This window comes from Varroa destructor, unplaced genomic scaffold, assembly GCF_002443255.2.
Source record: "Varroa destructor unplaced genomic scaffold, Vdes_3.0 BEIS01000004.1, whole genome shotgun sequence".
In the NCBI taxonomy this organism is placed as follows: Eukaryota; Metazoa; Arthropoda; class Arachnida; order Mesostigmata; family Varroidae; genus Varroa; species Varroa destructor.
This window is the reverse complement of record NW_019211457.1, coordinates 49,143,300-49,169,641: the sequence shown is the minus strand read 5'-3', so window position 1 is coordinate 49,169,641 and position 26,342 is coordinate 49,143,300. Positions and strand designations below refer to the sequence as shown.

The following is a 26,342-nucleotide window of genomic DNA, read 5'->3' as shown; positions in this document are numbered from 1 at the left end:
ACACGATCCTATGACAAACTAAAGTAATTTTGCCGTCTTCTAGGGCAACTTTTAGTAAACCTTGCAGTTGTGGTTTTATATATATATATATATATATATAAACCAATGAAATTACTTTTTCCATGAAGTATCGTGAACACTAAGATCGTCTCTGACTAATATGAAATAATATTAACCATCTAAATTTGCTGTCCTTTAGACAGCATTGGACTGATGATAAATGATCCATCTCACAACATTGGTTGCACCCTTAAACATGCAATTTATCAATTACACTTAATATCTATTTTTCTTAAATTAAAGTGTTCTATAGTACAATATAAACACATATGTATTAAGTAACTTTACCAGTACACTTGATGTGTTACATTATGCGGCAATGATTAGCAAATGTAATTTATTAATTTCTTTGTATTACTAACCTTTGAGATGGGTTTGCGCGACTCGTAACACAGGGCAAACACGATTTCATTAAATGACAAGAGGAATTTTCAGGTACGAAGGTCATACGAACTTTATAGGTGATTAGACCGACTTACAGCGTCAGTTGTTTTTCATATATGTGTGTAGCATAGTATTGCGTGGCCATAGATTTGACAATCATTTCGGAAATCCGCAAAAACGACAAGAACGTAACTTCAGTAGATTAACGCCAGTCATAAAACTTTTATTTACATAGTGCATTTTTTTGTTGTTTAATTGTCACATTATTCAAAAGATAAAATCATCTTGTCTTCGGCTGGTTAATTGTATCGTTTCAGAATTTGAAGGATCAGAAGTTCATCTTCGATGCATTAAATACTATGGTGTATATATTTAAATACGCTCGCGAGTGGGTTGCTCTATATGATTTCTGATAGACTAAATCACGCTATATCAATGATAAAAATATATTAAACTACAATTACAGTCTACTTAGTACTACAAAGAGTAGACAATATCTGTAATGCGTTACTTATGGACATAAATTCCGCGCTTATTAAATAAGGCAAAATTATAAAAGCACAAAGGTACGTAATTTTTAACTTCAACTTTCACATTGCTAGAAAGTAATACTATTTATTAGTTAATGTATGGAAATATTTACAATAACTTGAATTATCAAAACCGTATCACATATATTTAACAACAATTTTTGACCTTTCAATAACATCATCTCTGAAACAATCAATCTGAAGGACATGAGCACACCCTTTAGAGTCGTACCATACGCTTAATTTGACGTTATCGAGAGTTAGAAAGTGTATTCTATCAGAGCACTTCGACTTACGATATACGGATCGCAAATCCGATTTCAGCAGTTCTTCTATGGCTGGTAGCAAAGTGTCTTCATCGCTAAATCGTAGGCATCGCGGACACATCTCTTGGCTACACCTTTTATGAAAACTGTTTAAGGACTCACGTGCTTCCGCAGTGAGTACAACGTTGTTTAATTGTTTACTCTGCTCAGCGCGAGTAACCCATGTATCATAAGAGATAGGATGGTGCAGTAGGTCTGAAGGGCTATCATACGATTCAATAAAAGGCTTTACATCAAGCACTGGTGTACCATCAACAAGGTCAACTCCTGTTAGAGTTAAGGTATCACCACTCACTTCCTCCAGGTACGCTAAGGTAAGCCCAACGGGATTTGGTCGGTGGGGTGACCTTGTAGAAAAAACCCCTGTTGAACGGCCACCCATACGCGGCGGCCGTATCTTGGCCTTTGCTGATGATACCTGATTGAGGTGAAACCAAAAAATCAGCCATACATATCGAAATTCCTTAAGGCCCTGGAGGGAATGAGATGGATTGGAGAAGATGTCTCGAGAAATACGGAGTTCAGCACGCACCTGAGGACAAACTACTCCCTGACGTGGTGTGCCATTTTTGGTAGCATAGGCAGTGCGAATGTAACCTACCGGCCGACAAAACAGTAGCAAGTTCGATGAAACATTCATGTCAAGAACGGCATATGTTTTCGACTCTAGTGATGTCAGTTGACGGGACAGATCCGAAATACGTTTTAGAAGACAACGCCCCTCTGTAGGCGGTAACATATCAGATGGTACGGCATAGACTCTAGTGGAACTCAGCCCTCAAAATCCTTAAATAGTTGCAGAAAAATAAAGAATAACAAGAAAGCATATGGCGGAGAGTTAATTTACCTTTTTCACATTACTATTTATACGCTAACGTCCATGCAGGGCGGATTAATATTTAATGAAGGCTGGCACTACCCCAAAATAGGCGTTCAATAGTTTTTGGATTGTATTCAACTAAGAGCAAAATGCATGTAAACGAGAATTGATATATTTTAACCCTAAAATGTTCATATATTTATTAACAGTATGTTGGCACGTTATATGAGAATATTTATCATGCAAGTAATTTAGGTTGTTTCTAATCTCAAAAAATATGCATACATCTTTGAAAGATTGTACTGTTCTCCTTGACTGATAGAGATTCATGTTCGGTAAGGATGATATCGTTCTTTCTACTGTTTCATCATAAGACGCGGCAAGCTCTTCCAATAAAGTTGCAACGTTTTGGGAAATTTTCGCCTTGAATTTAAGCTTATTCAAATCACAACCTACCGGTTGCCGGTTATCGATGAAAGAAATCCACAACGAACACTTTAGTTGACTTTGTCGTCTGCTCGATACGTGATGCCACTGATAGCATAGTGAAGGTTTCCTCAGTCTTCATGAGATTTCATAACAGGCAATAAAAGCTCCCAATATTTAAAGCAATGACGACGATGCCGAATCGCAGAACACCGACTGCACTTGTTGATAAAGCTGACGCATAAGCTAGATCACAGATTCTAATTCATATAGTTATACAGACACAGAACTGTAGAATATAAGGTCTTCGTTTTGCTAGGTCGCTAATTGAGCTCTTTGAAGGTACAGATAAGGCAAACGAAGTGAAAAAAAAAAGAAACAATGTTGTCATAATTAATTAACTAGATTCGGAATCCAGGTGTATTTAGACTAAACAAACATTTTAGTCCTTCAACATGTAAGGTATTTGGGCCATATAGCAAGAGTGTATGTTAGGATTAAGAAAAAATCATGAAGCTCGGCTGTTTATTTCGATAGCAGTCCTCATTCCTGTTTAATAGATGACTTTATTATATTATCTTTTTATGCAGATCACCAAATACTCCTTCTCGCCATCACTCGTTCAGCCAAGATGGCGGCTGCCATGGTTTGTTCGCCAGCTGATGCGAATCAGCCTGGGAAAGCGAGTCTAGACGCTGTAGTAACCCTAAATTGATTAAGGAGATATCGAGGACTTGCTTTGTGCTATCAAACGAACAAGTGAGTTTGAGAATATGTAAAATAATGTGAAACATGTGTACTAGCTAATACTATCTGTAAAGTTTTGTAATATCAACGCGCTTAAATAGAGACAGTTCAGATTGTGATTTTAAAGAAAAAGTCCGACACCCAAACAACTTTTTAAAAGCAGCTGATCGTATGTTCGGATGCTGAGAAGGTGCCACTGACCCACTTTAGAGGGCTACGGGGATCATCGTCTGTTAGAAGGGCATAATAGTTTTCCCAGTTAGAATTGCAAATAAAAACCTATATTATCGGTTCTTAAAGGACTTTCTCCTTCCTTTTTAGTCTGTAGGCTAGAGTTACAATTTAAACACGTTAAAGACAATGCAAAGAAATCCTACAGTCGTTGTACATAGGTAGCCTTGAATCATGTTTACATTAACCATAGCTTTACGACAAAGTGCGCAGATGACATATCATCGTGTTGTTGAAGATAATACAGCTGCCGTATAAACAAATGCTTTACCAGAATTGTTCGGCTACAAAGTTAAGCGTGGATAGTAATCATGCACACACAGATACTCCTTTTTCTGAACGTTAACAATTATAACTTGTGGAGGTGTTTACGGTACAAGTTTTAACAAATTAGCTGGTAAAATGTATTTACTTTTAGTACCCAACTACCATGCGCATACGCTTTAATATGTATATTAGATAGCCGCAGGAAAACCGTACAGGGTAAAATCACGCATGCTAAGTCTCCCTTATGGGGTCAGTCATCATGTGTAATAGAGTCGAATACAAGCAGTTGATGATGACTGGGCCATGTTTGGCACCCGTAGCGGTAAAAATGGTAGCCATTATGTTTTCTGGGTACTGTGTTTGGCCTCCAAACTGAACCAAGTAAGTGCATATGGGATACTTTGATTAATTTATGACAATCTGTGTTACAGACCAATGTGCTCATCAAAAGGTTACTGCAATCCTACTGAACTGATTAACGTAAATCTTCAATCTCTTAACAAGAACTGACTTTAGTAGATGTGTTTTTATTCTGCACCCCAGAGCTAGCCATATGAGAAGAATGTAATGCGTTTAGAACTTGGATAAACTTATGTGTACCGTTAAGAACAAGCTATATATTTCAAATGAAAGGTTTTTGCGCGGCCTGAGTTCACAAAACAAATCAGCTACTATACAGAGCAAGGGAACACGGCACTCACAGTGCTTCCGACTTATGTTTCCTTGAAAGTTTTTGTAAACTAATAATTATTAGGAGTTAATTGATTTTATTCGCCTATGTGTAAATACTATTTATAAACTTGTGCTCTAGTTGTAGTCTTTGTTGCCAGAGCATTATTGATTTAATTCATGATCCAATTAAACATAGCTTCGAGCAGATGGTTTTTTCTTACACAAACGCAGCCTATAGCCGATGGCTTATTCCTACTCTTGGGATCATTTATGTACAACAACCTTTCAAAGTAGGCAGCTGACATCCTTCAATTAAACCCAGTAGAATAGTTCTGTTGTGAATACCTAATGTTAGGCTTATCATGTCTTGATGAATAATCGTTGCCGTACAACTAATAACTCTTGACGGCAGTAGCGAAACATTGATGTTGCTAAAATAACGTTATTGAAATCGTTAGTGTCATTAGTACTAGGTTAGCTTAGAAAATGGCGTGATATATTTTTTTTTATCGTGGATGATATACCAATAAAAATATGTTCTTCCATAGTGTGCACATTTACTCTGCAATTTTCACAACTGCCCAGCCGCTTGACAATTGGGTAGTATAGCTCAAATGTGTAAATGATATATAATTAGCCATTTGTGGGGCTTAGATGTAATATCTATACTGAGTAGAGTAAGTGCCAACAGATTTCTCTCATAATCAGTAATCTCTCATAATCATCAGTAAAGTTCATATATATATATAAAATGCTACATTTTTAATTATGTTAATTATAATACGGTAATTATGCTTTTACGTTATACTAAATATAGAATAATTACAAACTAACAGGCATTTGAATACACACATGCGTTTTTTGTGACCTGCTTGTCGTATCCCGCAAAACTGAATGGTTTTCGAGATAAGAACTTTTTTTTTTGTTATTTTCCAGCATCAGAACTAAAAGACATCGGATACAGGCCTATTACCCGGAAAGCGTTCTGTCATCAGCTGATACCAAATGGCATCTTCGAACTGCTCCCTGGAATCTCTACCTAATGAAATCCTTTGGCATATTTTATCGTTTTTAAAGCCAGGCTTTATTGCGGAAGTATTACCGCAAGTTTCTCCTAGTTTTCGTGCACTCGTGGAAGATCAGTCTCTCTGGCGGCGCAGATTATATTCTCGTTGGCCGGCACAGCATCCAACACCACCGGACGATTGGGTTGAATGTTGCCGCCAAAGAGAAGAACACTGGGATGCATTTCGAGGATGGGAAGACGAGGGCGCTCTGAAACATATTCGAAAGGACGATGCCCATATTGCGGCTGTAGACGCACTGAAATTTATTCAGGTGGATAATAATAATTTTTTTTTTTTTATATTCACAGTTATTATTGGTATGGCACAATAGGTAGACAATTAGGATTGAGAAGACAGAGATATGTCGGTTGTTCGAAAAAGTAAATAAAGGGTCCAAGTAAATATGAAAACCACTTTATAGTTGAAATAGCTTCTATTTTAATTGAGAGCCGCTTACTTTCTCTAACTCTCTTTCCCACCATATGTTTAGAGTACTTCATCTTAGGTTTATTACAAAATCCACTTGTTTTCCACTCAATGTCATTTCTTAGATTAAATTATAATGGATGAAAATATAAGAAAAATGGGAATGGCGTGATTGCAGAATGGTTCCCTGTGTGTATCCGGAGGTCGAGATCACCAGCTGCGAGTATGGAAAATCGATGAAGAAGAGGTATCTCTTCACAAAAACTTCTCATGTGCTCACGAAGCGTGGATATGGTCCGTCGAGCAGTTAAATGATAACACACTTGTGTCTGGCTCGTTTGATCAAACCGTGAAGACATGGGACCTAGAGAAGCAGGATCCTGTAGACACGTTTAAGCTACCTGCAGCGGTGCTTTCAGTTGCTATTCAAGAGAGTCTATTGGCTTGTGGAACCATTGGTCATAAGGTGCACCTTAGGGATGTTCGAACCAAAGACGACGCCAAAGTCTTTGAGTATCATAAACATTTTGTGCTTACTTTGGCCATGGATGATAAAGTAAGTCATCGTCAATGAATCTTTATCATAAACTGAACTGGTGTATTGAATCTATGTCAATTAGGATCATGTCTACGGAAGTAATGAAGTATCACGTCTGATGTTGTGAGGAGACCTGGAACTATTGAATTAAATATTAAGCGAACGCATATTCTTAATAATGATTTTGTACATGATGGCGTAAGTGCATTCTGTTTTGGCAACAGTCTCGGACGAATAGCGCCGAAATTATCAGCTGATGTTTAGTGTATGCCAAAATCTTTTACCTGTGGTCATTTTCTCATGACTTTAGGCGATTATTTCTGGAAGCAAGGACGGCACGATGGCGATTTTCGACATCCGAGCGGAAAAGGTTTCGCAAGTTATTAAGGTAGTGTGTCTTCAGCTGTATGTATGAAGGAAGATGACTTTTTAATCGTTCTGTGCCGATGGACAATATGAAGCAGGACTAAAATAAAACTATTCTCAATATGCAGACAATAAATTGCATTGCATAGTTCTACTGCGTGTAATATAGTCAGTTCTCTAATTTATCAACTTGCAAACAAAATATAATTAACACTTCATTCACTTGATGGTTACCATCATCATGCTGAGTATTTCGATTCCAGATGAAGGGATACCCGACTGCGATATCACACGGCGACGGCCAAACTTGGGTGGGAACCTCGCGCGGCTACGTTGCATGTATTGACACACGATCATTGCCTGAATCTGCCCAATTAGCAATGCAACGACGAGTTAGCGATAAAAGTGTTAGAAGTGTGGCGCATTCGTGGGGTAGTATTCTTTTGGCAGCTGGAGATGATCGACTTTTGCTGCTCGAACCGACCAAGGCTGCAGCATCAATTACACGGCAAACCATTAAAGGAGGTATTACAAAGGTGTGTTGCGATTTGCAACATAGGCAATATGATGTCTTTAAACAAGATTTTTGCCTATTTTAGGTAAAGCATTGTTCGTATGCATCATCCTGTGTAGATCATCTATTTTTCTTTTATTTGTAATTTTTAAAGTTTTCACTAAATACTGTATTATTGACTTTGAATACTAAATTCAACATGCAGAGAAGTTAGAAATACTAACTCTATTCGTAAATGATCTCACAATTATTTTATATGAACATTTACTGCATTTCAGGCTTCAATGCATAACCGAACTATCTGCGCGGCTGGAGCCTCTGGAGAACTGCTAGTGTGGGTCCCTCAGAAGGCTTAATCTTAAATTTACTAATTTTTCCATGTGCAATCGTTGCAGTATCGGATAGCTAATTACTTTGTTTTTATGCGAAGGTTTATTTGGGAGGGGTGCAGCTATAGCTGCGAAAACACCCGGTGTAAATAATGTGCATATCGTTCCACATCAAAGCACGATATAGCTTTCTAGAAATGCATTAACTGACTTGTACAAAAATATCCAAGACTCGCGTAGTTATAGCGCTTGTATTTTTAATACGTTATTATTGGAAGGCAATAAAGAACAAATCTAAGTTATTTCAAAATAACGTTATAGTTTTTATTATAACACTTAGGTTTGTTGTCTACCAGACGGGTAAACTGCTGACAAATGTATCGCATCATCATCAATAACAACATGCTTGACATAGCATTTACTATGTAATGTCACCGTATCATAATTTTTATCAATCGTATCATTATAGTATTTACTTTTTTTTTATCTTCCGTTTCCAGTCTTCTTCTTTGCGTGCCCTCGGTAGGCTAGCTCTGGATTTACTGTTTTTACTCGGTCTCTATTACGATTCTTTACATTTGCTGTTTTGTAGTAATGTATACCGATTCTTCTAATTTTCTCGGCATTATACTGCGCTCTTTTGGCTTTGCCTGTCAATTTTGGTACCGGTCGGCCTGCTTCGTTGTTTGATTCTTCCTCGGACTCTGTAGTAGCCCGTTCCTGACGCCTCTTCTTCTTTGCAACTGCGGTTTCACGTTCCAGCTTATTCATTATCATCTCTGTGACAGCGAAACCTCGAGTTCTGCGATTGACCGCCTGCTTCTGTCGGCCGCTCCGTTTGCCGTCAGCACTAACAATGCCATCTGCTGGCATTTTTTCCACTTTCCAATTTTTCACCGGATCCTCTTTTTGCCCATAATCAAAGTTGTCCTCGCTTTCGCCCTCGTCAAGCATCCACTTATGTTTTTCGTATGTTCTTTTGATTTTTTTCATGGCATGCTCACTAGAAGTAGATGCGAGATTTGGGCAAGTAGAGTCAAGCTGCTTATTATCCATAGTAGATTCCTGGAAAACTGTTTGTCTTTCTAATGCAACATCTGCTATGCTTCTTTGCGATGTAGGAGACGACCTTTTTAATTTTCTGTTTGGCAAATTGTCAATCTGTAATAGTTAAAGTAAGCGCAACATTACTCTTAATTAGCAATCCCATCCAACTAATTTAGCACTTTTGTAATGAGTAAATCAGAGGCTAGTATGAAAACGCAAAGAGATTATAGAAGCCGCAAACTACGCTTATACTTGAAATTAAAAAAATACTTATAACAATTATTAGTTGCCTTAAGTGGTCCAAAGGACTTGGTTTTGGAGGTTGGCCTTTTAAAAAAAGCTTTAGCAAAAATATGGATTGTCAACCACGCAATCGGAGACTTACAGTCACAAATTCAGCACCGAGGTCGTGCTTTGCTGTCCTTTTCAAACTCTCAGGTGCCTGTTGCTCTTGTCGTTCGAACGGCTCCCAGGAATTGTGTGCTTTTGCACAGTCTCGTTTCTTCAGTGCTTCTTCCTTCTCGAGCTTTTCTTCAGCTGACAACAGGGTTTTGGTGATTTCCATTGGTGTCATTCTAAGGCCCATTTTTTTCGCCAGCCAACGAGCCTGATACACAGATACCTTTTTGTTAGCCCCCGGAGGCTTCTTGGTGCCAGTAACCCCGATAGTACGTTTCACTTTCTCCTTATCCAGTGTATTTTGAGATGTGACGTGTGCGTGATCATTTTCAATGACATGGGCATTCGTCATACTATCGTCCACATCACCGTTCTCCTCGTTCTCGTCATCAGTTTCGCCTTCAATTGGCTTTAAAGTCTCGATATCTTCCTCGGCAAATTCATTCGCTACTTCGATTTTGTTGAAATCCTGGTTAACTGCTGGCTTTAACTTGTTTTTTTGCTCAGCTTTCTCCTTCTTCTTGATGATGTGAGCATTTTCTAACATGGGATATTGTTCTAGGGTTGGAGGTCTTACGAAGTATGGTAGCTTTCCTCGCTGGAAATCGTTCAGTACCATTTTGGCAACCGTATTTATATCTGGTTCGCCCTTCTTCAGAAGCTTACCGTAACGACGTGCTACCTTTTCCAGGAAATCGACAGGGTTTGACCAGTCTTCTATCTGGTAGGTCTTCTTCAAATAATCGTATTTCACACGATTGAGCACCTCGGGAATGTGATCCTCGGGGTCCTTAATGTTCTCTACTCGCACAACTCCTTTGAGAACAACTTGAGTGTCCGTATCACCTTGAGGATAAACTACACCAGGGCAATCAATGAGATATATTCTCCTCATTAAAGTTACATACTGCCACACTTTCGTCTCCCCTGCGATTGGCGCCGTATTGCACACCTTCTTTGCTTTTAGAGCGTTGATAATCGAACTCTTTCCAACGTTTGGATAGCCAATTAATCCGACAGATATCTGTTTCTTATCTATGTGAAGCTTGCTGAATTGCCGCAGCAAGTTAATGAGAGCTCCCTTACCAAATGGATTTCGCATTGATGCATGGAAAGCCATCGTAGGAAACTCTGCGCTAAGAATAGTAACCCAACGTTGTGTCAGCCAAACTGGAATAAGATCACATTTATTAAGAACAAACACAAGATGCTTGTGTGCTTTTTCTTTGCGAATGAAATTCTCAATAAATTTAGATCTAGTCCCCATAGGATCTCGGGCATCGAGCACCTGTATAACAACATCTGACGAATCAATTACTTTATATAGCTCGTTCCAGATCCTTTTGGACTGGCCTTTAAGCATTATACTTTCTTTGGCTTCATTTCGTACGCCACCATCATCTAAGCAAAGATCCTTGTCGTCTTCTGCTTTGTATTTTTCCTCACGATTTTCTGCCAATTTTCTAAGTTCGTTGAGATCGACTACATTAAGGAAAGGTTTTTTTCGTTGAGCTTTGGGTCCAAACGTCTGGTCAAAAGGCGCAGTGTCAAGAATATGAACCTTTTTGTTTTTTGCACTCTCATTAAGGAGGGTTACCGGTAACTTAGTCTGTTTCATAACAACCTGGTACGGGTCTTTCATTACCCTACCTAGCGCGTCTTGGAATTTTTGTAGTGCCGTTTGCGTAATGACTTTAGTATTGCCGAACCATTTCTGATTGGGAGCAATCCTAGACACAGTCCCGCTACTAACCCAACCCTGATACGGGGCTGCTTTGACAATTTTTCCTTTGCGAGTTCGAATCGGTTTTTGGTTCTTGTACATTAGCAAACGACGAATAGTAGCTCTGTCTCTCATATTCAAGTTCTTGCGTTCGCGGTCGGGGTTCATCGAATGACTGGATTTGTCAATGCCCCTCCGGCGGACAACCTTGTGATCTTTTCCCATGTTAGCGATTACACTGTACAGTCGCAAACACTACACTAATAAAGTCATTAATAATACTATCAACATATAATTCATGCAGAACACCACATTGACGAAACTTGTTCCGATTGCTTGCAAGCTTCGAATCCCTCAGTTCCACGTGCCGCCAGATCAAAATATGCTTAAGGGCCTTCCCATGATAACTCTTTGGAAAAATGCATGGCATTGTTTTCTGTATATCAAAGTTTTCCCCACCAAAATATACAACATAGATAATATATGCCAGAGAGCTAACTGCTTTCTTCGAGAAAGACACCAGTAATACCATTATACGATATATTGCCGTACGAGCTGAGGAATCCCTGGTGTTATGCAATCGTTCAATCCGACATGGCCGCCCCCAGTATTTGCGGGACCCATCTCTCACGCCTCCTAGTGATGATGGTGCCGCCTTTGGCGTGAGTGTAGTGTGGCATTGTGAAATGAGCGTGAATAACGCATATATGAACAGAATGAGCTTTACATGAAAGTGTATAGGAATAATAAGTCAGGTGTGGAGTCTTGACACCCCAAATTGTGCTTTGAGCTGCTTTATGATGGATGAACAGTTTGCGGACGACGTAAACATTGCTACCTTGTGCTCGATGGGATTCTGTGATGTGACGGCAATAAAGAACGCGCTGAAAAAGGCAAACAATGATGTGAGCGAAGCAGTATCGATTCTCACCGCAGAACCCCCAAGATTTCCCGAAATCAGTTATGATTATGGACAGTCCTCACAGCAGCAACAACAGCAGCAGGTTTGTGTACAGTAAAACCAGTGCTACCCACAGACACCGCTATCATAATAGTACCACTAGAACAAAACACACCGGGTGGTTCATTTGGCTTTACTCCCCACTTTACTGTTAGACATTTATTTATGCCATTCTGATAGTCGAATCAGTTATAGTATAACCTGGAAGGCGCTTGTAATCATTTTTTGGAAGGCGTAGGTGTCCATCCGGCGGAACCCGGTTAACCGGCTATAAATAATCCACAGAAGAGCAAGCATGCACGAGCGTACAGAATCCGTCTTTGGGCGGCGCTAGTCTTTCTTTAAGGCGCAATTTCTCAGGATGGTTGTCATATGAACCGTTCTGTTATATACTACCTTTTTGGTGATCGAAACCAGTGGTTTTTTGCAATGCCATAAGACATGAGACTTTAGGTCCATATACGAACGCGGGCTGCACTATTCTTCGTTGCTGGAATGTTAGGCCGCCTGTTATCTGCCTCACAGCCTTATCAAGGTAACGGTCACTCGTTGTCAGTTGGCGGCCGGTCATATATGGGCGCGAATGCACGCGGTAGGCAAGCAGTAGTTAAATCGATGAGATCTACCGTGTGCGGTGGGTGCCCGTAGCCGCCCTTGTAAGAGAGCCATTAGCAAATTTGAGAAACCAATGCTCTGTGTTCTATAATATTAATGCTATTGATATGGTGATATAATTTGTTTACCGACTACTGGGGATTACGGATTTTTGGGTTTCGTTTCAATCCATCGAACCACACGCAGGACGAAGCAATATGTACTTACGCAATTGTTAATGAAGTCCTAATTATTATTCTATGAGGTTCTAATTGTTTTTTCCAAAATGGCGACTTTACTGTATAAAACTAACGAACGCTTCGTAATTGACACATAAGCCGCCATTGAACAGCGAAATCAAAGCTAGTCGCTATTCGCCAACTGCTTACTAGATAGAGGTTTGACTGTGTCATGTAAACGAAACTGACATTCGACTAAAATGAAGCCATATAATTTATTGAGCATATTTAGAAACCTGCAATCAGAAATTGCTGGTTTTGTAGTAGTTTTAAATACCCTATCAGTTTTAGCTACTCAAGGGCCCACGTAGATTGTTTTTGGGTCATATCGGTATGTGATCATACCACTGTAAAGCGTAACTGTTGGAACTGATCGCGGTTTTGTATCTCGTTACTTGTTACGTAAGGCGCTCATTAAGTGGATTGAGCAACTTCTGGTATTCGCTAGGCACAAGGCTGATATTGTCACAGTTGGACGAAATTCGCGCCTGCCGGCCGTTTACTAGGAGGAGGAAACGCCAGTTAGAGATCACTTAAGTCCACTGCCGATTGTGCCCTAATTAAATTAGAAGGAGTAATATGAGTAATTGTCATGCATCAATTCAGTCCCTTTTTTTTTTCATTTCAAAATTTAATCTCTTATACGACAGCGCATACGGAAGGGTTTAGCGAATGTCGCAAGTGGTGTGCACAAATTTGTTACTCTTCTTGTGAAAAAAAGTGAATAAATCATGTAAATAAAAATAACAGCAATTGTGAACCACAAAACACAATGACACAGCTTATAATGACAAAGGAAATTGCAAAAAGCGAAACAGAGCTATTTCTTAAATATTTTACATTTATTTCAAGCACACGTCAATAAGTGAATTTATATTTAATGGACTATAACTCCATCTATAAGTACGTGCAGTATGTGCATAGGCAAGCTTTTGCTCACAAGATAAGTTAATTGTCACATATTGTACTTTTGTATCGTTGTGCCTTTACCTACTTTACTTACACATTATCAGAAGTTCGATCGTTGTTTAGCTAGTTTTCTTCCTTAGTGTCAATAAAAAAGCGTAATAAAAACCCGTTAGGGCGACATTATTGTGGAAAGAGTATTAATTTGTAAGCGCATTTAAAATCAAGAAGAGAAGCCTTGAAGTGGAGAAGAGTGTTACTGATTATACAGATATGTAAAAAAAACAACTGATAACTAATGAACATTTTTTAGTTTTTTAGGTCTTAAAACAGGAGTGATATTAACATTGTGAAACTGGAGTGAACTTAACCATTACTACTAATGAATGTCACTTGAATGTATGTTTGAAAATTATGATGCTGTGTTCTTCAACTGGTCGTGCATGGGATACGACCCCCAACTATTTAGGCATGATAAGTAGTAGTAAGAGTCGCTTAAATGTGATAATACATAAACCTGTATTGGTTAATTCGCATTTCGTTTGTACTTTTTTGTTGTTTGCGGTTTGATTGGTCTGTTTTCTTGTGCAGTCTGCTGCATCAACGTCACCCATGGAGCCCAACGATCCGCTCGAGTTTCCATCTTCGTATCTGCAAGACTTGCAGAGTCGCGTTTTCGTGCAGGACTGGTCTATCCCCTACAAAGAAGATGAAGCTTTAGCGCGTTGCATGCACGCTACAATTCGCCTTGTTGAAGCCGGTTTGTTGAAAATAATTTATTTCACCATAATATTTCAAATTATGGAAAATTCGATGATAGACGACTCAGATCATAATAATCTGTTTAAGCGGTACATAAAGCCATTTATAACCATCTGCAGCTACAGTACATTATGCAACAACTGTTATTAATGTCCATCTTAGAATTGTGCTATATACTTGTGTTTACCTTTATAGTCACTGTTTTCGAAGAAAACGAGAGTCAAATTAAAATATTAAAAATATTACGTTAAAGTGTAGCATAAGTCCATAATGAAAAATAGGTTCATAGCAACAAAAAACGCTCTGACTTGCAAAAGCATGGATGTTAACTGTAAACATGATTCCTACATGTGGCCTATTTTTCCTAACGATCGATTTCTGTTATACCTAAGAGTAGGTCTTTCAGTAACTTTCTCCCCTAATATTTTAGGATATTCACGATATTTTGATCAAAATAATGACTGTTTTGCAATCGGAAATCCAGAACAGCTCTTTAACAGCGGCACTTCGATTGTCATGTCCTCCTTGAGACGTCTACAAAATTGAATGCTTTCGATATTAAAACCGCGTCTCTGTATTGTTTCAGCTTTGAGATGAGCAAGCACTAGCAACTAAAATCGTATGAGGCTGCTTTGTTTTGGGGTCGAAGGCTTTTTTGTGTTATCAACTCCGAATTGTTTTATACCAGTACAAATTCCAGTCGTGGTCCAAAATAAATAACACCGACAAACACGAGCACGATGCAAAACTTCAAATTTTGCAAATTTGTAAGTTCAGACAGATTTCTCAGAACCACCTGGTTTTTGCTTTCAGCCGTCAGAGAAGTCCACCGTCTGCCAGATTCTACAGTCAGGTGGCCTACTTGCTCCTCACGCGCCGTATTCCGTGATGGACGTTTCCCTCAGTATAGTCTGTCTACGCTTGTACGTGTTGTCGGCATATTTCAACACGATCCATATTTGATAGGGACTACTTACATTCATCTAGAATTTTGCGGTCTGTTTAGGTGATTTTCATGAAGGGGTGCGCTTCACGACCCTTCTCTCTTAAATACACGGTTGTGCAAAATCGTGAAGATAGTAATGCACTTCTATTGCCAAACACCATGAATTTCAACTCAAGTGATACTAATTGTTTCGCTTACCACCGCACTGACTTCTTTTTTTGGATTAAAAAAAAGCCCGAGATTGAGAGAGCTATACACGCTACAAACATCGTCGAGGCTGATCTTGTACGCCGAGTATAACCTGCTTTGCATGAAAATAGTAAATCTGCAATTTTTTATAACGAAATGGATAATTTATATATATATAGCATACATTTTGATAATATAGTGTATGTATTACTTTATTTGCATCATGCTACTTCCTTAATATTCCTTACTTTTTCAGGTTAAAATACGCGCAATTTAATTTTTTTTCCACATATAGAATCTTAACATTATCCTAACTTGTAGAACCGAACTTCAAAAGTGTATATCTTCCATTGATATATGTTACACGATTGATCTCTATAAAACTGATTCAGAGTAGTTCAGATATCTCCAGTGTATTCACGATAACCTAATACGCATATATTAGTGAAGGCGAAAGCTTTTCGATGTCGTTCATAATTTAGAAAAATTAAACGAGTTTCACTCAACCTACTATAATAAATATTGTGGTTCTAATTTATTATGTATCTGTTCAGGAACGGCGGATTCAGACGAAAGCTGTCGGCAGTTTGTGGAACATGTGATGCCGGAGTGCTTTCGCAAATTGTGTGCTTCGTTTCCTGTTTCTTCCTGGACTCAGGACGTCCAAGAAGGTGTTAAGCACATGGCGCTTATTTTCGTTGATGTATGCACAGCCTACTTTAGGGTTGGCTTGGCCCCTGACAGCGTCCTTAGTATTTTATCAATTGTAAGTTCTATGGGATGCTACGGAATGAAGTTAATGAAAATGTTAATGAGCCTAAGATTCTCGTTACCTTTCTTAATCATTTGTTCCTCATGGTTAAGTTAGACTTGCCTCAAACCAACGTAAAAAAATGTAGATGGTTATTTAACATGACTTTATCCAACAAACCAATTATAAACTATTTTATAATACAACCACCTTTTTTTCATCATTAGATCCTAGATCCCGAATGTGAATTTCACGTAAGAAATCGAAATGCCCGTTACGAGGAGCCGTCCGAGATTACTGACCCTTCACTGGAGTTTGGTTGGCTACAGGAGATTATCAATAAACTGGCGAATACGGGCTGTACCCAGTTAATGGTTCAACTGTTTCTGCGGGACGAATTATCGGGACCTGCAATGGCTGCGATTCTGCAGCCACTCTCAAAGCCTGCCCAACTGTACAGACCAGACTCAATGAAGCGGTTACTGGATCCATGTGTGCATAAGGCACTTGATTTTGTCAATGGTGAGTAATTTTAAAGTCTGTAAATTGGTACTATTATACTTATAGATATTATTGATTTATGATTTTTGTTATGGACGTTAATGGTCAATTTAATGTTTGAGGTTGAAAATCTACCCGTCAGTAAGCTGCATTCGAGTTGGCTAATGGAAAGTTCCGTAAAAAAATTTACCAAAATATAATCTAGCAATGTATTGATCTAGCCATTTAGAAATCAGGATTTACCTTTTAAACGTTAAACGGCTCTTCCTTTACAGGATTGACAGATGTCGATCTTCGAACTAAGAACATTTCCTACCTCCCTGAGCTTGTGAATGCTCTTAGGCAATTATCTGCGTTTCTATGGCCGGATCAATTGCAGGATTTTACTGGAACATCCATGAAAGTAATCCTACGGCTTCTCAGAAGTTCACACTTTGCTGCACGAACATGTGGATTCAAAGAGGTCTGTTATTGTGACGTACTTCTCATATATTTACCACTCCCCTATATTGTCATAACTATTACTTTCTTTTATAATCGAAGGAAAAAAGGAAAAGGACAAAATATATAATATATAATGACAATGTCGATAGTTTTGTACGACCGGCTTGTTGAAGGTCAACATACATATTTAGTCCCCGTTATGGCGTATTGGATGGCATGTTTGCCGGCTAAACTGAAAGGGCATGTGGTGGTTTGTAATTGAATATGAGCATAAACATACTTACTTTCGTCTGATTGAATGCTTAACTGCGATACCAGATGTAAAACATTTAACGTAAATCTCTAATGAAACAGTGAATTCTATCCTATTCAGATAATTCAGTTAATCGAAGAAAGCGCATCAACGAAGCAGACTCGTGTTGGCATCGCAAGGAGCTACCTTGTCACATGGTTCACTGAGAACTCAGTTCTCCTCCTCGTACTTGAAAGTACGTATTCTATGAGATTATTATTTATGTACTCTTACTTTCACTGACCAAATACTTTATATTTTATCTTTGTCACCCGCACTCAGTATTTTCTCTCCCATTTTCACAAAGGTGTTTATCAATGTTTTGAAATATGCTAACGACATAGGTTTGCCATTGTAATCTAAGTTTTTTTTACTTTTATAACTATTCCAGACAACATTGAACAATCTCACTACAATGACAAACTGAAGTTGGTTATCGAGTTCGTTGCATCAACACTAAGCGAGACTGATTTAGAGCGTATATGGGCGATGCAGGATCGACAGAATTGTACAACGGCCGATAATGTTCACCACTGCGTTGCAGCGGCCGCTTGCCACTTTAGTGAACCTCTTTTGAGATTGCTGTTACAGCTGGTAGAGACTTCGTGGCAACGTCATTGTTCCGAAGAAGCGAAAAAACGCCTTATGACTTTTCTTGGAAAAATGGGCAGAGATCTTATTGCCGAAAGTGCACCCGTTGATAACCCTCTGTTGGTACGTAGCCTAGATAGCGACGCGAGTTCAGCATAGGTAATATAACTTTCACACGAGTGCTTGGGTGTGCTCCAGAAACAGCAATAGTAATTTTCGGTGAATTACTACATTGTTAAAACCACGTAACTTAATATCGCATCTAAAAATGAAAGGCGTCACTAAGGAGTTATTTTTTAATTTACATTGTAAGTTGTAAGACATATTCTGCCATAAATACTCTATTTCTAGACCCTTGAACTCATTTGGAGGTTGGTCAAGACACCGCACATCAGCCGTCACCTTGTAGAGCACTCACTTGAACAGCTACTGGCCATCCTCGCAGCTTTAAATTCGATACACAAACATAAGGCGAAGAAGAAGTTTGCGGATGCTTGCGTGTTTGATATCACTTCTGGGACGCTGGTGTTATCTTCTTTGCGGTTTCTTAAATGGATTCTTTGCGGAACTTCAATGACGCGCAGCGCGCCCAACACAAAGCAAGATAAGGCAAGTCTCAGATGTTCAAGGGGGAAGGCAAGCAAGCTCCTCACGTATGGGAGGTGCAATGAAGTCGGTGTAAAAGATTAACTACTGCTTTGTTTAATTTTGACCTAAGCACGATTTTGCCTATTTTAGATTTAAACATGTATGGTGCTAATCGCTCTGTTTTATGCGCTTTTTGTTATAGAATTTTCTCGACGAATTCAAGGCTAGCGTCAAGCTTGTATCATTGGCAACAAAGAGTCTCTCCGAGTGTCACAAGAGATCGGTTGAGGCGTACATTGCATGTCGAAAGGCGGACAGACACGCGGCACTCTTTACGAAGCATTCTCCACCTACGCCATTAAAGATGCTCAAGGATACAACTCCCCTAGAAACATCAACCCTTCTGGACAATCTGTACACTCACGAAGAGTATATTCTGGAACACCTAAATTTTCTTGAGTTCGCACTTAACCAGTGCAACGAGTACTTGTCACTGCAGGAAGCTGTCCAGATCTGGAAAACACTTTCCAAAGAAAACATGAACTCGTGTATATCTGATCAAGAAATGTGCTTCGATTTTTTTGTTCGTTGCATGAGTGACCTTGACGAAGAAACGCGTCTCAAACTATTTGAGCAAAAGCTTATGCAAATCGACCCTTGCAGCATTGGCCAAAAGGCGTTTTTATGCTTCAAAGCGTTTTTCGAGGCCGTAAACCGCGACGCGAAAAATTTACGCAAAAATGCCTTTACCGTTGAGAAGCCAGTGCTCATTGGAGCCGACTACCTTTGGATGCTTGTCCTCAACAACGAAGTAGATGAAATTGCTGAATTAAGTATTGATTTTATACTTGACATATGTTACCGACAGCTGTCACCGGTACTTAAAAAAGATCCGGTCAAACTGCACACACAGTTTGCCCAACAGTGCTACGTGAGACTGCAGCAAGTGGCCGATAGCTGCAATGATCCACAGCTTGTAGTTGCCATCTCCAGTGCGGCAGCTGGAGGAGCAGGTGACAGCGCCGCTCCGGATAGGTTTCCAATGCCGTCGTCAAACCAAGCGATCTGCCGCCTACTACATTTAGTTGAGCGATATATCTCATCTATTGAGTCAACTCATAATAGCGTTCGCGTTCGAGCACCTCATGGAGCATCGTGTTTTGGCTATCCAATTAGTTTAAGGTGCACAACCGACGGAACAAACTTTCAGCTTCTACGTTGTCACTCCAATGCCACGATTTTGGCAACTAAAAAAAAAGTTAACCAACTGTTGGGTACATCAGCACAGACAACTCTGTGCTATCTGAATGGCGAGGTGTTGTTATCAACAGCAGATGACACACGACGCCTTTGTGATGTCCCTCAGCTAATGGAAACTGAGGACTGTTGTGTATACGTGAAGGTACAGGGTGGCTCATCGCGGGACAAGGAGGCAGCAGGGGGAAGTAGTTCACCTGTTGGTTATTCTTCACACCTTAAACCTTCTGCTGCCTTTTCCCCGTCTAATTATTCGGAACAAGAGAAAGAGCTACCTAGCGTGGTCATCGCGAGCAATATTGCCGTATTCAACATGCTTTATCAGCTAGTTGCTGCGCTTGATAGTCCAAAAATCGTACGCCAGGTGCAGACGCTACTTGATCTGATGCCTTCTGATCCACAAGTTATCGCTGCACTTGATTCAATCCGCAGTGGTACCAAGGTCGATCCCATGGTTCCGGCATCAACTCAACGCAAGCTTGCCTTCGACGGACCTGCACGGCCGTCGGTAGTACTGCCACTCCAGCGGCAGTTGTCGCAGCCGATCAGCCAGAAGGAGGTGCTACACAAACTTTTTGGATTTACGGGTCAGCCTTTCAAATTGCTGTATAACCTTCAAGTGAGTTGATGTTTAATTTACTGAAATATACAGAAATCTAATCTACTGTTCAATTGTTGTTTATTACCCTTATGATTTCCGTCTAGTAATTATACTCATATTGATATTTTTATATGGGAAGGAGGAAGACAGGCGGCAGTTATTTGCTACCATATCGAATTCTATTTTGGTTTCAGGTTTTAAGTGCTAAACTTATGCCAGTGAATCAAGACAACTTCTCTCAAGCTTTCTGTGAAGCATTTGTGCGCGCTGGTGGCGTGGGTATGGTACTCAGCGTGCTTCACCAGGACGCCTTCTCCGCGGAAATTGACTACAATATTCAACGCGGCTGCTACTTTTCAGCGCTGCAGGTTCTTCGTTTTCTGTCTTGCGGGAAAAGTGTCCTGGATTCAGCGATCCAACCCCCCGCAGACACTAACCAACCCACTGATCCGTGCCGCACTCCTCTTGCTTCGCCAGCAAAATGGCCCTCGCAAGCTTCTTCGGGCAAGAAAACCACGGTCGATTTTATGCTTCCTTCATCATCGAAGACGGGCTTAACACCCCGCAAGGTTGATCTACAGCTTCTCATTCTGCAGATGACCGTAGAGGAGTTGCACACACTGCTTGATGCGATCATACGGGTAGCGTGGGCTTCGGCTGTTGGGTGTCTATCCGCTGTCAACAACAATTTACCCCCGAAAGGCGGTTACATATCGGAGACTCGTAGACAGGCACAAGGTCGTGTCGATAGCGGTAGCTCGGCGGGAAGCAATGGGAGTAACGATATCGACATGCAAAGTCTATCAGCCAAGCTTGTCGATAATGGTTTCCAACGATTAGATTCATTACTAGCAATTGAAGCACTAGAGTTCCTTGTTGAGTGTCTCGAGCAAAGAAAAATGCACGGATTAAGCTACTTCAAGGCACTTCCGTGCGTTGATTCATTCATCATTGATCTTCTCGTGAATGCCACAAGCACAAGTGTACGCAAAACAGCATCACAAGGTTTCTACCACCTCAGCCAGTTGCAGCAGGACTCTGCTAGCTTCTTTCTGCAAGTTTTACTGAAGTCGCGACTACCCTTCTGGGTGACGTCAAGTCGGGCTCGGGGTCCCTCGCGCCAGGTGTTGTCCCAGTGTCTCGAATACTTCGATCTCGTGTATCGACTGCTCTGCGACACAAAGGCTAACCACACACAGTATGACGTAGATACCGGTCAGATGCTTCTAGAAGAAATTAATTGGTTGCAGGCCTTCACCACGACGAAATCCTTAGAAGAGACCGATGGGCAGCTAATGGCTGGCCACTTCAGTCTGATAAAGGCATTGTTGCTATGTAATGAGGAGAAAAAGAGCACTCTAGATATTAATCTTATCGAACACCTACTAGAACAGTACCTATTTCCAGCATCATCTTTCATTAACAAAAAGACGACCAGGGTACCGTTTGAGAGTTTTCAGCCAAAATGTACGACAAACGAGAGCCGTCGGGCAGCTTACCAGATTCTCGTTGAACTTTCGCGGGGTTGTTTGACAAATATGATGCATATTACTCACTGGCTCCTTAAGCGGCACCACCGACTGAATAACGAACTGGCCAAGGAATTTGAATATGAGCCACTGATTAGTGGTCGCAGTAGTTCCGGTCTAGTTGGTTTAAAGAATGCTGGAGCAACTTGCTATATGAACGCTGTACTCCAACAAATGTTTATGCAACCCCAGCTACGAGAAGCTGTACTAAGCGTTGAATGTGAAAAAAACGTCGATCTCGATACCATTCTCCACCAACTTCAAAACGTGTTTGCACATCTCAATGATTCGCAGCTCGAATACTACATTCCCGAACAATTTTGGAACTCCTTCCGATTATGGGGAACACCGGTCAACGTGCGCGAGCAGCACGACGCGTTCGAGTTCTTCACGCATCTCGTTGACCAGGTGGATGAATATCTTGAGAAAAAGCTAAGTACTGACGCACTATTTAAGCCATTCTACGAAGGAATTTTCTCAGATCAAAAAATTTGCCAGGGCTGTCCGCATCGCTACGTACGTGATGAGTCATTTATGGCCCTAAATCTACCGGTAAAGAGCCAAAGTCTCGTTGAAAGCCTCGAGCAATTTGTCAAAGGAGAATTACTTAGCGGTGACAATGCGTACTTCTGCGAACGCTGCGGTCACAAACGAGATACAGTTAAGCGGCTCTGCATCAAGAAACTCCCTCCGGTGCTCACCATTCAGTTAAAACGATTTGGTTTCGATTTTGAGGCTAATCGCGCCGTTAAGTTTGACTACTACTTCAAGTTTCCGTGGGTGCTCGATATGGCACCGTACACTGTGGAGTACCTGGACAAAAAGGAAATGGGTAGCGGCAGGGGTGGAGAGCTATTTGATGCCAACTGCTATCAACTTGTAGGCGCAGTGGTCCATAGTGGACAGGCTAATGCCGGTCACTACTATTCGTTTATTAAAGATCGTCGTGAAAAGCACGATCCTAATACGTGGTTTAAGTTCAACGATACTACGGTTGAAAAAATTGATTTAACCGACGCGACGCTCGAGATTGAGTGCTTCGGTGGGAATTATAAGGCCAAAGTGTCTGATACGTCATCCTTCTATCCGGAAGATCGCGTTCGACACTGGAACGCCTACATGCTCTTTTATGAGCGAAAAGATTTGTTCTTGAGGAATCCCACGTCAACAAAAACACCTAAAAGTGGTAAAAATCGTTTCTCCTTCTATATAGAAAAAGAGAAGCCACTGCATGTAGCTTCTAAAAGCGCTTGCCTGGCATCCGCCAAAGCCGACAGTCTAAGCCAGTTAACAACGCTTGTAGACCACGGGGAACGCAGAGGATTATTTCCTTCACGCGTACCACCGCACATTCAGCAACAGGTGCACGAAGAAAACCTCGAATTTATGCACAATAAGGAGATATATAACAAGGACTACATGAAGTTTATACTGCAGCTGTGCTCCATCAACGCAGAGTGTGTGCAAGCCAGTGACAAAGATTTCGAACAACTCATGGTAGAGAGCATCAAGTTAGGCACCCACTTCCTTCTCAATACCTACTTGAAATACAAGCACAAAGACAGGTCTGTTCGTGCATAAATCTTGCGGAAGGAAAGAGGCAAATAACTATTGTTAGAAGTTTTAAATATGCTGCTTTTCATATGAACTTATGCCAAATTATTTGCAATTACGTAAGAAATAGCTTTCAGCCCTCAAAAAAACGACAGCCTTATTAAAATACCTGAAATGAATAACGATACAAACTAAAGTACTATTTTTACAGCGGATTTATTGAGGAATGGATTGCGGTTTTGGAAAAACTACTGCTGCTTAGTCCATCGGCCGCTTTGTGGCTACTGCGTTTTTTCGCACAACAGGGTGCCAGTCTTCTCAAGTACGTTTACATTATTCTATACTTAATGATCTACTAAAAACTCAGTGAACAGTTAATAATTTATATCGTAGACATCATAAACATCGATAAAAAGTTTTAAAAACCTAGAGCGCCGATACTTATAATGCTTTAAAATCTCATGGCGAAAAATGCTGTTTTCATAATGCTAGCAACTGACATAAGGTACTTGGTGTATTTCGTATAATTACAGACTATACTTGTTAGATTGTCCTCTACGGAACATTCGGGCATTCTTTGGTCAAATCTTGAATAAGTGTCTTCAGGCGACCAAATCATCCGAGGTAGAAACTGTCATTGACAAATTACTCGTTCTGCTTGATAAAGAGGTTGAGGAGAGCTGCAGACAGTGCAACGAGTACCTAACAGTATTGTCGTCGTACGCTCAAATGGGCACGTTGTCCTGCCAGCAGATGTTACGCCTCCAAGCGTACAAGCGTTTAGTTGTTTTTCTGCTTGGCGAACGTGCCTGTGAATTTGAAAATGATGTAAGTTCACTGTTGCTCTTAAAAATGTGAACACAAAGTTTGAGTTATCATCATGGAGCCCATCAAAACCCAAAAAATACAAGTGCGGATACGAATCTAAATTTGTAGTTTTATTTAAGGCAATTAATTATTAATTGTCACTATTTTTCCGATATAGGAACAGGTTCCTCGTCGCTGGAGCGCTAGTCAAGCGGCCGAATTGATCTTCTTGCACCGTACATTGGCTAGTCTGATCCAGGCGTGCGATCTTTCACCACTGTATTCTCATCCACCAGAGATCGACCATGTGATTCCAGTGTCCGTGGAACAGCCGTTACCGTTACCGGACGACGTACGTCATTCTCTTACCGCACCAGGCGTCTTTAGACTCATTCATGAACTTGTGTGCGCCTGTGCCGAATCTTCATTGACCCACGCACGAGCCTTGTTCAGCGTACTGGCCCAACTAAGCTTCTGCAATCGAGAACTATCACGAGTGATTATCCGGCAAGCTATGGTGCTATTTGCAAATCTACCATCGAATGAGCTGCGCAACTTATCGCAGCTGCTAATGAAATTGCTACAGGTACAAGATGGTTTACGCGCGGAACGTGTAGAACTAATTATCAATGGTGCGCTACCCCCTGATCATGATGGTATCCTTGCAATTGTCGCTGCTAGCCAGGACAACGATAGTCGACGAGCCTATCAGGGCATCAAATTCCTTGTCACATTGGCTACTAAGACTGAAACAGCCAAGGAATACCTCCTCAAAAGTGTACAGAGTTGGCAATGGGCCGTCGAGTGGCTCCAGAACCAAATGGAGCGGTTGGTCAGTAGTTCAGACGGACAAGCTAAGGACGACGGCGGGGTTGAAATGAGCAATGAGGACTCAAACACAAAAACGTTTCAGAGAACTGTATCTGCACAGGACACATTAGCCGAAGCAACAGCGCTATTATCTGAACTCAGTTCCCCTGAAACGGGGGAAGTACCAATGGAGACAGATGGCTGACAGCTTTATCCAGGCCTATCGAATTTCATCGGTCCTACTCTAAATCTCCCATTCGTGTCTGTCACTGTAGGACGTGTCTGTCAGGATTTTGTCACTGTAGCTGCTGGCGATTTTTATATATAGCTTAGGTAAAAAAAAAAATTGGGAACATCTATTATTGACTCCAACAAAGGATGTACTTATGGCCTCTTCTTAGATACGGAATCTGAATAATACAAAGGTAGATTTGGTATGTGGGTGGTTGTCGTATGCAAGCAAATGTATTTTTGATAATGAGTAATAAAATTAACAGTAATACTAAAAATTAACTAATAATTAAGGCTTTATGGCAGCAAACAGTGCAGCCAGGAGTGTATAATATTCTAGTTGTTACACAAGAATGAGCGACTGAAGTCTGGAATGTACAGCCTTTTCTGTCCATATGTTGTATAATAATAAATATAATAAAGATATATAAAAAAAAAAGACTATCTTCTGAGGATTGTAATCGACAACGATCGAAAAATAATTGTACTTGTTAATAAACCTGTTTTCATTATCACTCGTATTTTCTTTTGCTTTTTTGATATCTACCGACTCTGCTTTTAAAGGTATTTGCATAGATCAATGTATCTCTGAAGTTTTAACCTGCTCACTGAGCGTGTCCGTTCTGAATTGCAATGGAAATACGTATATAATATTTATATAATATATTTGTATATATAGTATTTTATAGATAGAATTGGTCATTTTGATATTTTTCTTGCCTACTATAGATCAAGACTAGATTTGTCCCCTCTTTGAGCAGAATCTCATAATCATGCTTAAGCATTCCGTTTACACGGCAGCATGAAACAATCAGAATTAATTCTCTATTGCGATATTGCTGGCCAATTTAGTATAAGTGGGGTGCTTCATACGTTCTCTATCTTCCTGCTGGGCTTTCTCAGGCCAATTGTTTAGA

General features: G+C 40.3%; 4 protein-coding genes across 8 annotated transcripts; 2 read left to right on the top strand and 2 right to left on the bottom strand.

The window, feature by feature from the left end:
- Nucleotides 1–637: 637 nt before the first annotated feature.
- On the bottom strand, nt 638–2,717 carry LOC111248578 (uncharacterized). 2 transcript variants are annotated; one of them, XM_022801120.2, is made up of 2 exons: nt 2,577–2,717; nt 638–2,086 (listed from the first exon to the last, which is right to left on the bottom strand). In XM_022801120.2, the coding sequence occupies exon 2, from the start codon at nt 2,037–2,039 to the stop codon at nt 1,113–1,115; it is 927 nt and encodes a 308-aa protein (XP_022656855.1). In that variant the 5' UTR covers nt 2,040–2,086; nt 2,577–2,717; the 3' UTR covers nt 638–1,112. The 2 variants fall into 2 exon arrangements, with proteins under 2 accessions (XP_022656855.1, XP_022656856.1); XM_022801121.2 differs by lacking the exon at nt 2,577–2,717 and adding an exon at nt 2,406–2,570.
- A 448-nt stretch (nt 2,718–3,165) lies between these two features.
- Nucleotides 3,166–8,016, top strand: LOC111248577 (F-box/WD repeat-containing protein 9-like). Of its 4 annotated transcripts, none has more exons than XM_022801114.2 (6): nt 3,166–3,305; nt 5,400–5,801; nt 6,135–6,512; nt 6,805–6,882; nt 7,124–7,396; nt 7,653–8,016. In XM_022801114.2, the coding sequence occupies exons 2-6, from the start codon at nt 5,469–5,471 to the stop codon at nt 7,728–7,730; spliced, it is 1,140 nt and encodes a 379-aa protein (XP_022656849.1). In that variant the 5' UTR covers nt 3,166–3,305; nt 5,400–5,468; the 3' UTR covers nt 7,731–8,016. The 4 variants fall into 4 exon arrangements, with proteins under 4 accessions (XP_022656849.1, XP_022656854.1, XP_022656852.1 ...); XM_022801119.2 differs by lacking the exon at nt 3,166–3,305 and adding an exon at nt 3,558–3,815; XM_022801117.2 differs by lacking the exon at nt 3,166–3,305 and adding an exon at nt 3,767–3,921.
- On the bottom strand, nt 8,003–11,250 carry Ns2 (nucleostemin 2). The gene is made up of 2 exons (XM_022801113.2): nt 9,136–11,250; nt 8,003–8,864 (listed from the first exon to the last, which is right to left on the bottom strand). The coding sequence occupies exons 1-2, from the start codon at nt 11,095–11,097 to the stop codon at nt 8,187–8,189; spliced, it is 2,640 nt and encodes an 879-aa protein (XP_022656848.1). The 5' UTR covers nt 11,098–11,250; the 3' UTR covers nt 8,003–8,186.
- A 223-nt stretch (nt 11,251–11,473) lies between these two features.
- Nucleotides 11,474–25,937, top strand: LOC111248575 (ubiquitin carboxyl-terminal hydrolase 24-like). The gene is made up of 13 exons (XM_022801110.2): nt 11,474–11,876; nt 14,164–14,332; nt 16,024–16,235; nt 16,448–16,742; nt 16,997–17,184; nt 17,539–17,653; nt 17,849–18,171; nt 18,400–18,657; nt 18,839–20,512; nt 20,689–23,588; nt 23,789–23,899; nt 24,111–24,405; nt 24,563–25,937. The coding sequence occupies exons 1-13, from the start codon at nt 11,670–11,672 to the stop codon at nt 25,397–25,399; spliced, it is 7,584 nt and encodes a 2,527-aa protein (XP_022656845.1). The 5' UTR covers nt 11,474–11,669; the 3' UTR covers nt 25,400–25,937.
- Nucleotides 25,938–26,342: the final 405 nt, after the last annotated feature.

Excerpts from the sequence above, each read along its gene's own strand:
- LOC111248578 (XM_022801120.2), bottom strand. The coding sequence starts at position 2,039 with ATGTTACCGCCTACAGAGGGGCGTTGTCTTCTAAAACGTATTTCGGAT.
- LOC111248575 (XM_022801110.2), top strand. The coding sequence starts at position 11,670 with ATGATGGATGAACAGTTTGCGGACGACGTAAACATTGCTACCTTGTGC. Across the intron at positions 17,185-17,538 it reads GAACATGTGGATTCAAAGAG|ATAATTCAGTTAATCGAAGA; the intron begins GTCTGTTATTGT and ends TATCCTATTCAG. Across the intron at positions 24,406-24,562 it reads CCTGTGAATTTGAAAATGAT|GAACAGGTTCCTCGTCGCTG; the intron begins GTAAGTTCACTG and ends TTTCCGATATAG.
- LOC111248577 (XM_022801114.2), top strand. The coding sequence starts at position 5,469 with ATGGCATCTTCGAACTGCTCCCTGGAATCTCTACCTAATGAAATCCTT. Across the intron at positions 6,513-6,804 it reads CTTTGGCCATGGATGATAAA|GCGATTATTTCTGGAAGCAA; the intron begins GTAAGTCATCGT and ends TCATGACTTTAG. Across the intron at positions 7,397-7,652 it reads TTAAAGGAGGTATTACAAAG|GCTTCAATGCATAACCGAAC; the intron begins GTGTGTTGCGAT and ends ACTGCATTTCAG.
- Ns2 (XM_022801113.2), bottom strand. The coding sequence starts at position 11,097 with ATGGGAAAAGATCACAAGGTTGTCCGCCGGAGGGGCATTGACAAATCC. Across the intron at positions 8,865-9,135 it reads TCGGTGCTGAATTTGTGACT|ATTGACAATTTGCCAAACAG; the intron begins GTAAGTCTCCGA and ends TAACTATTACAG.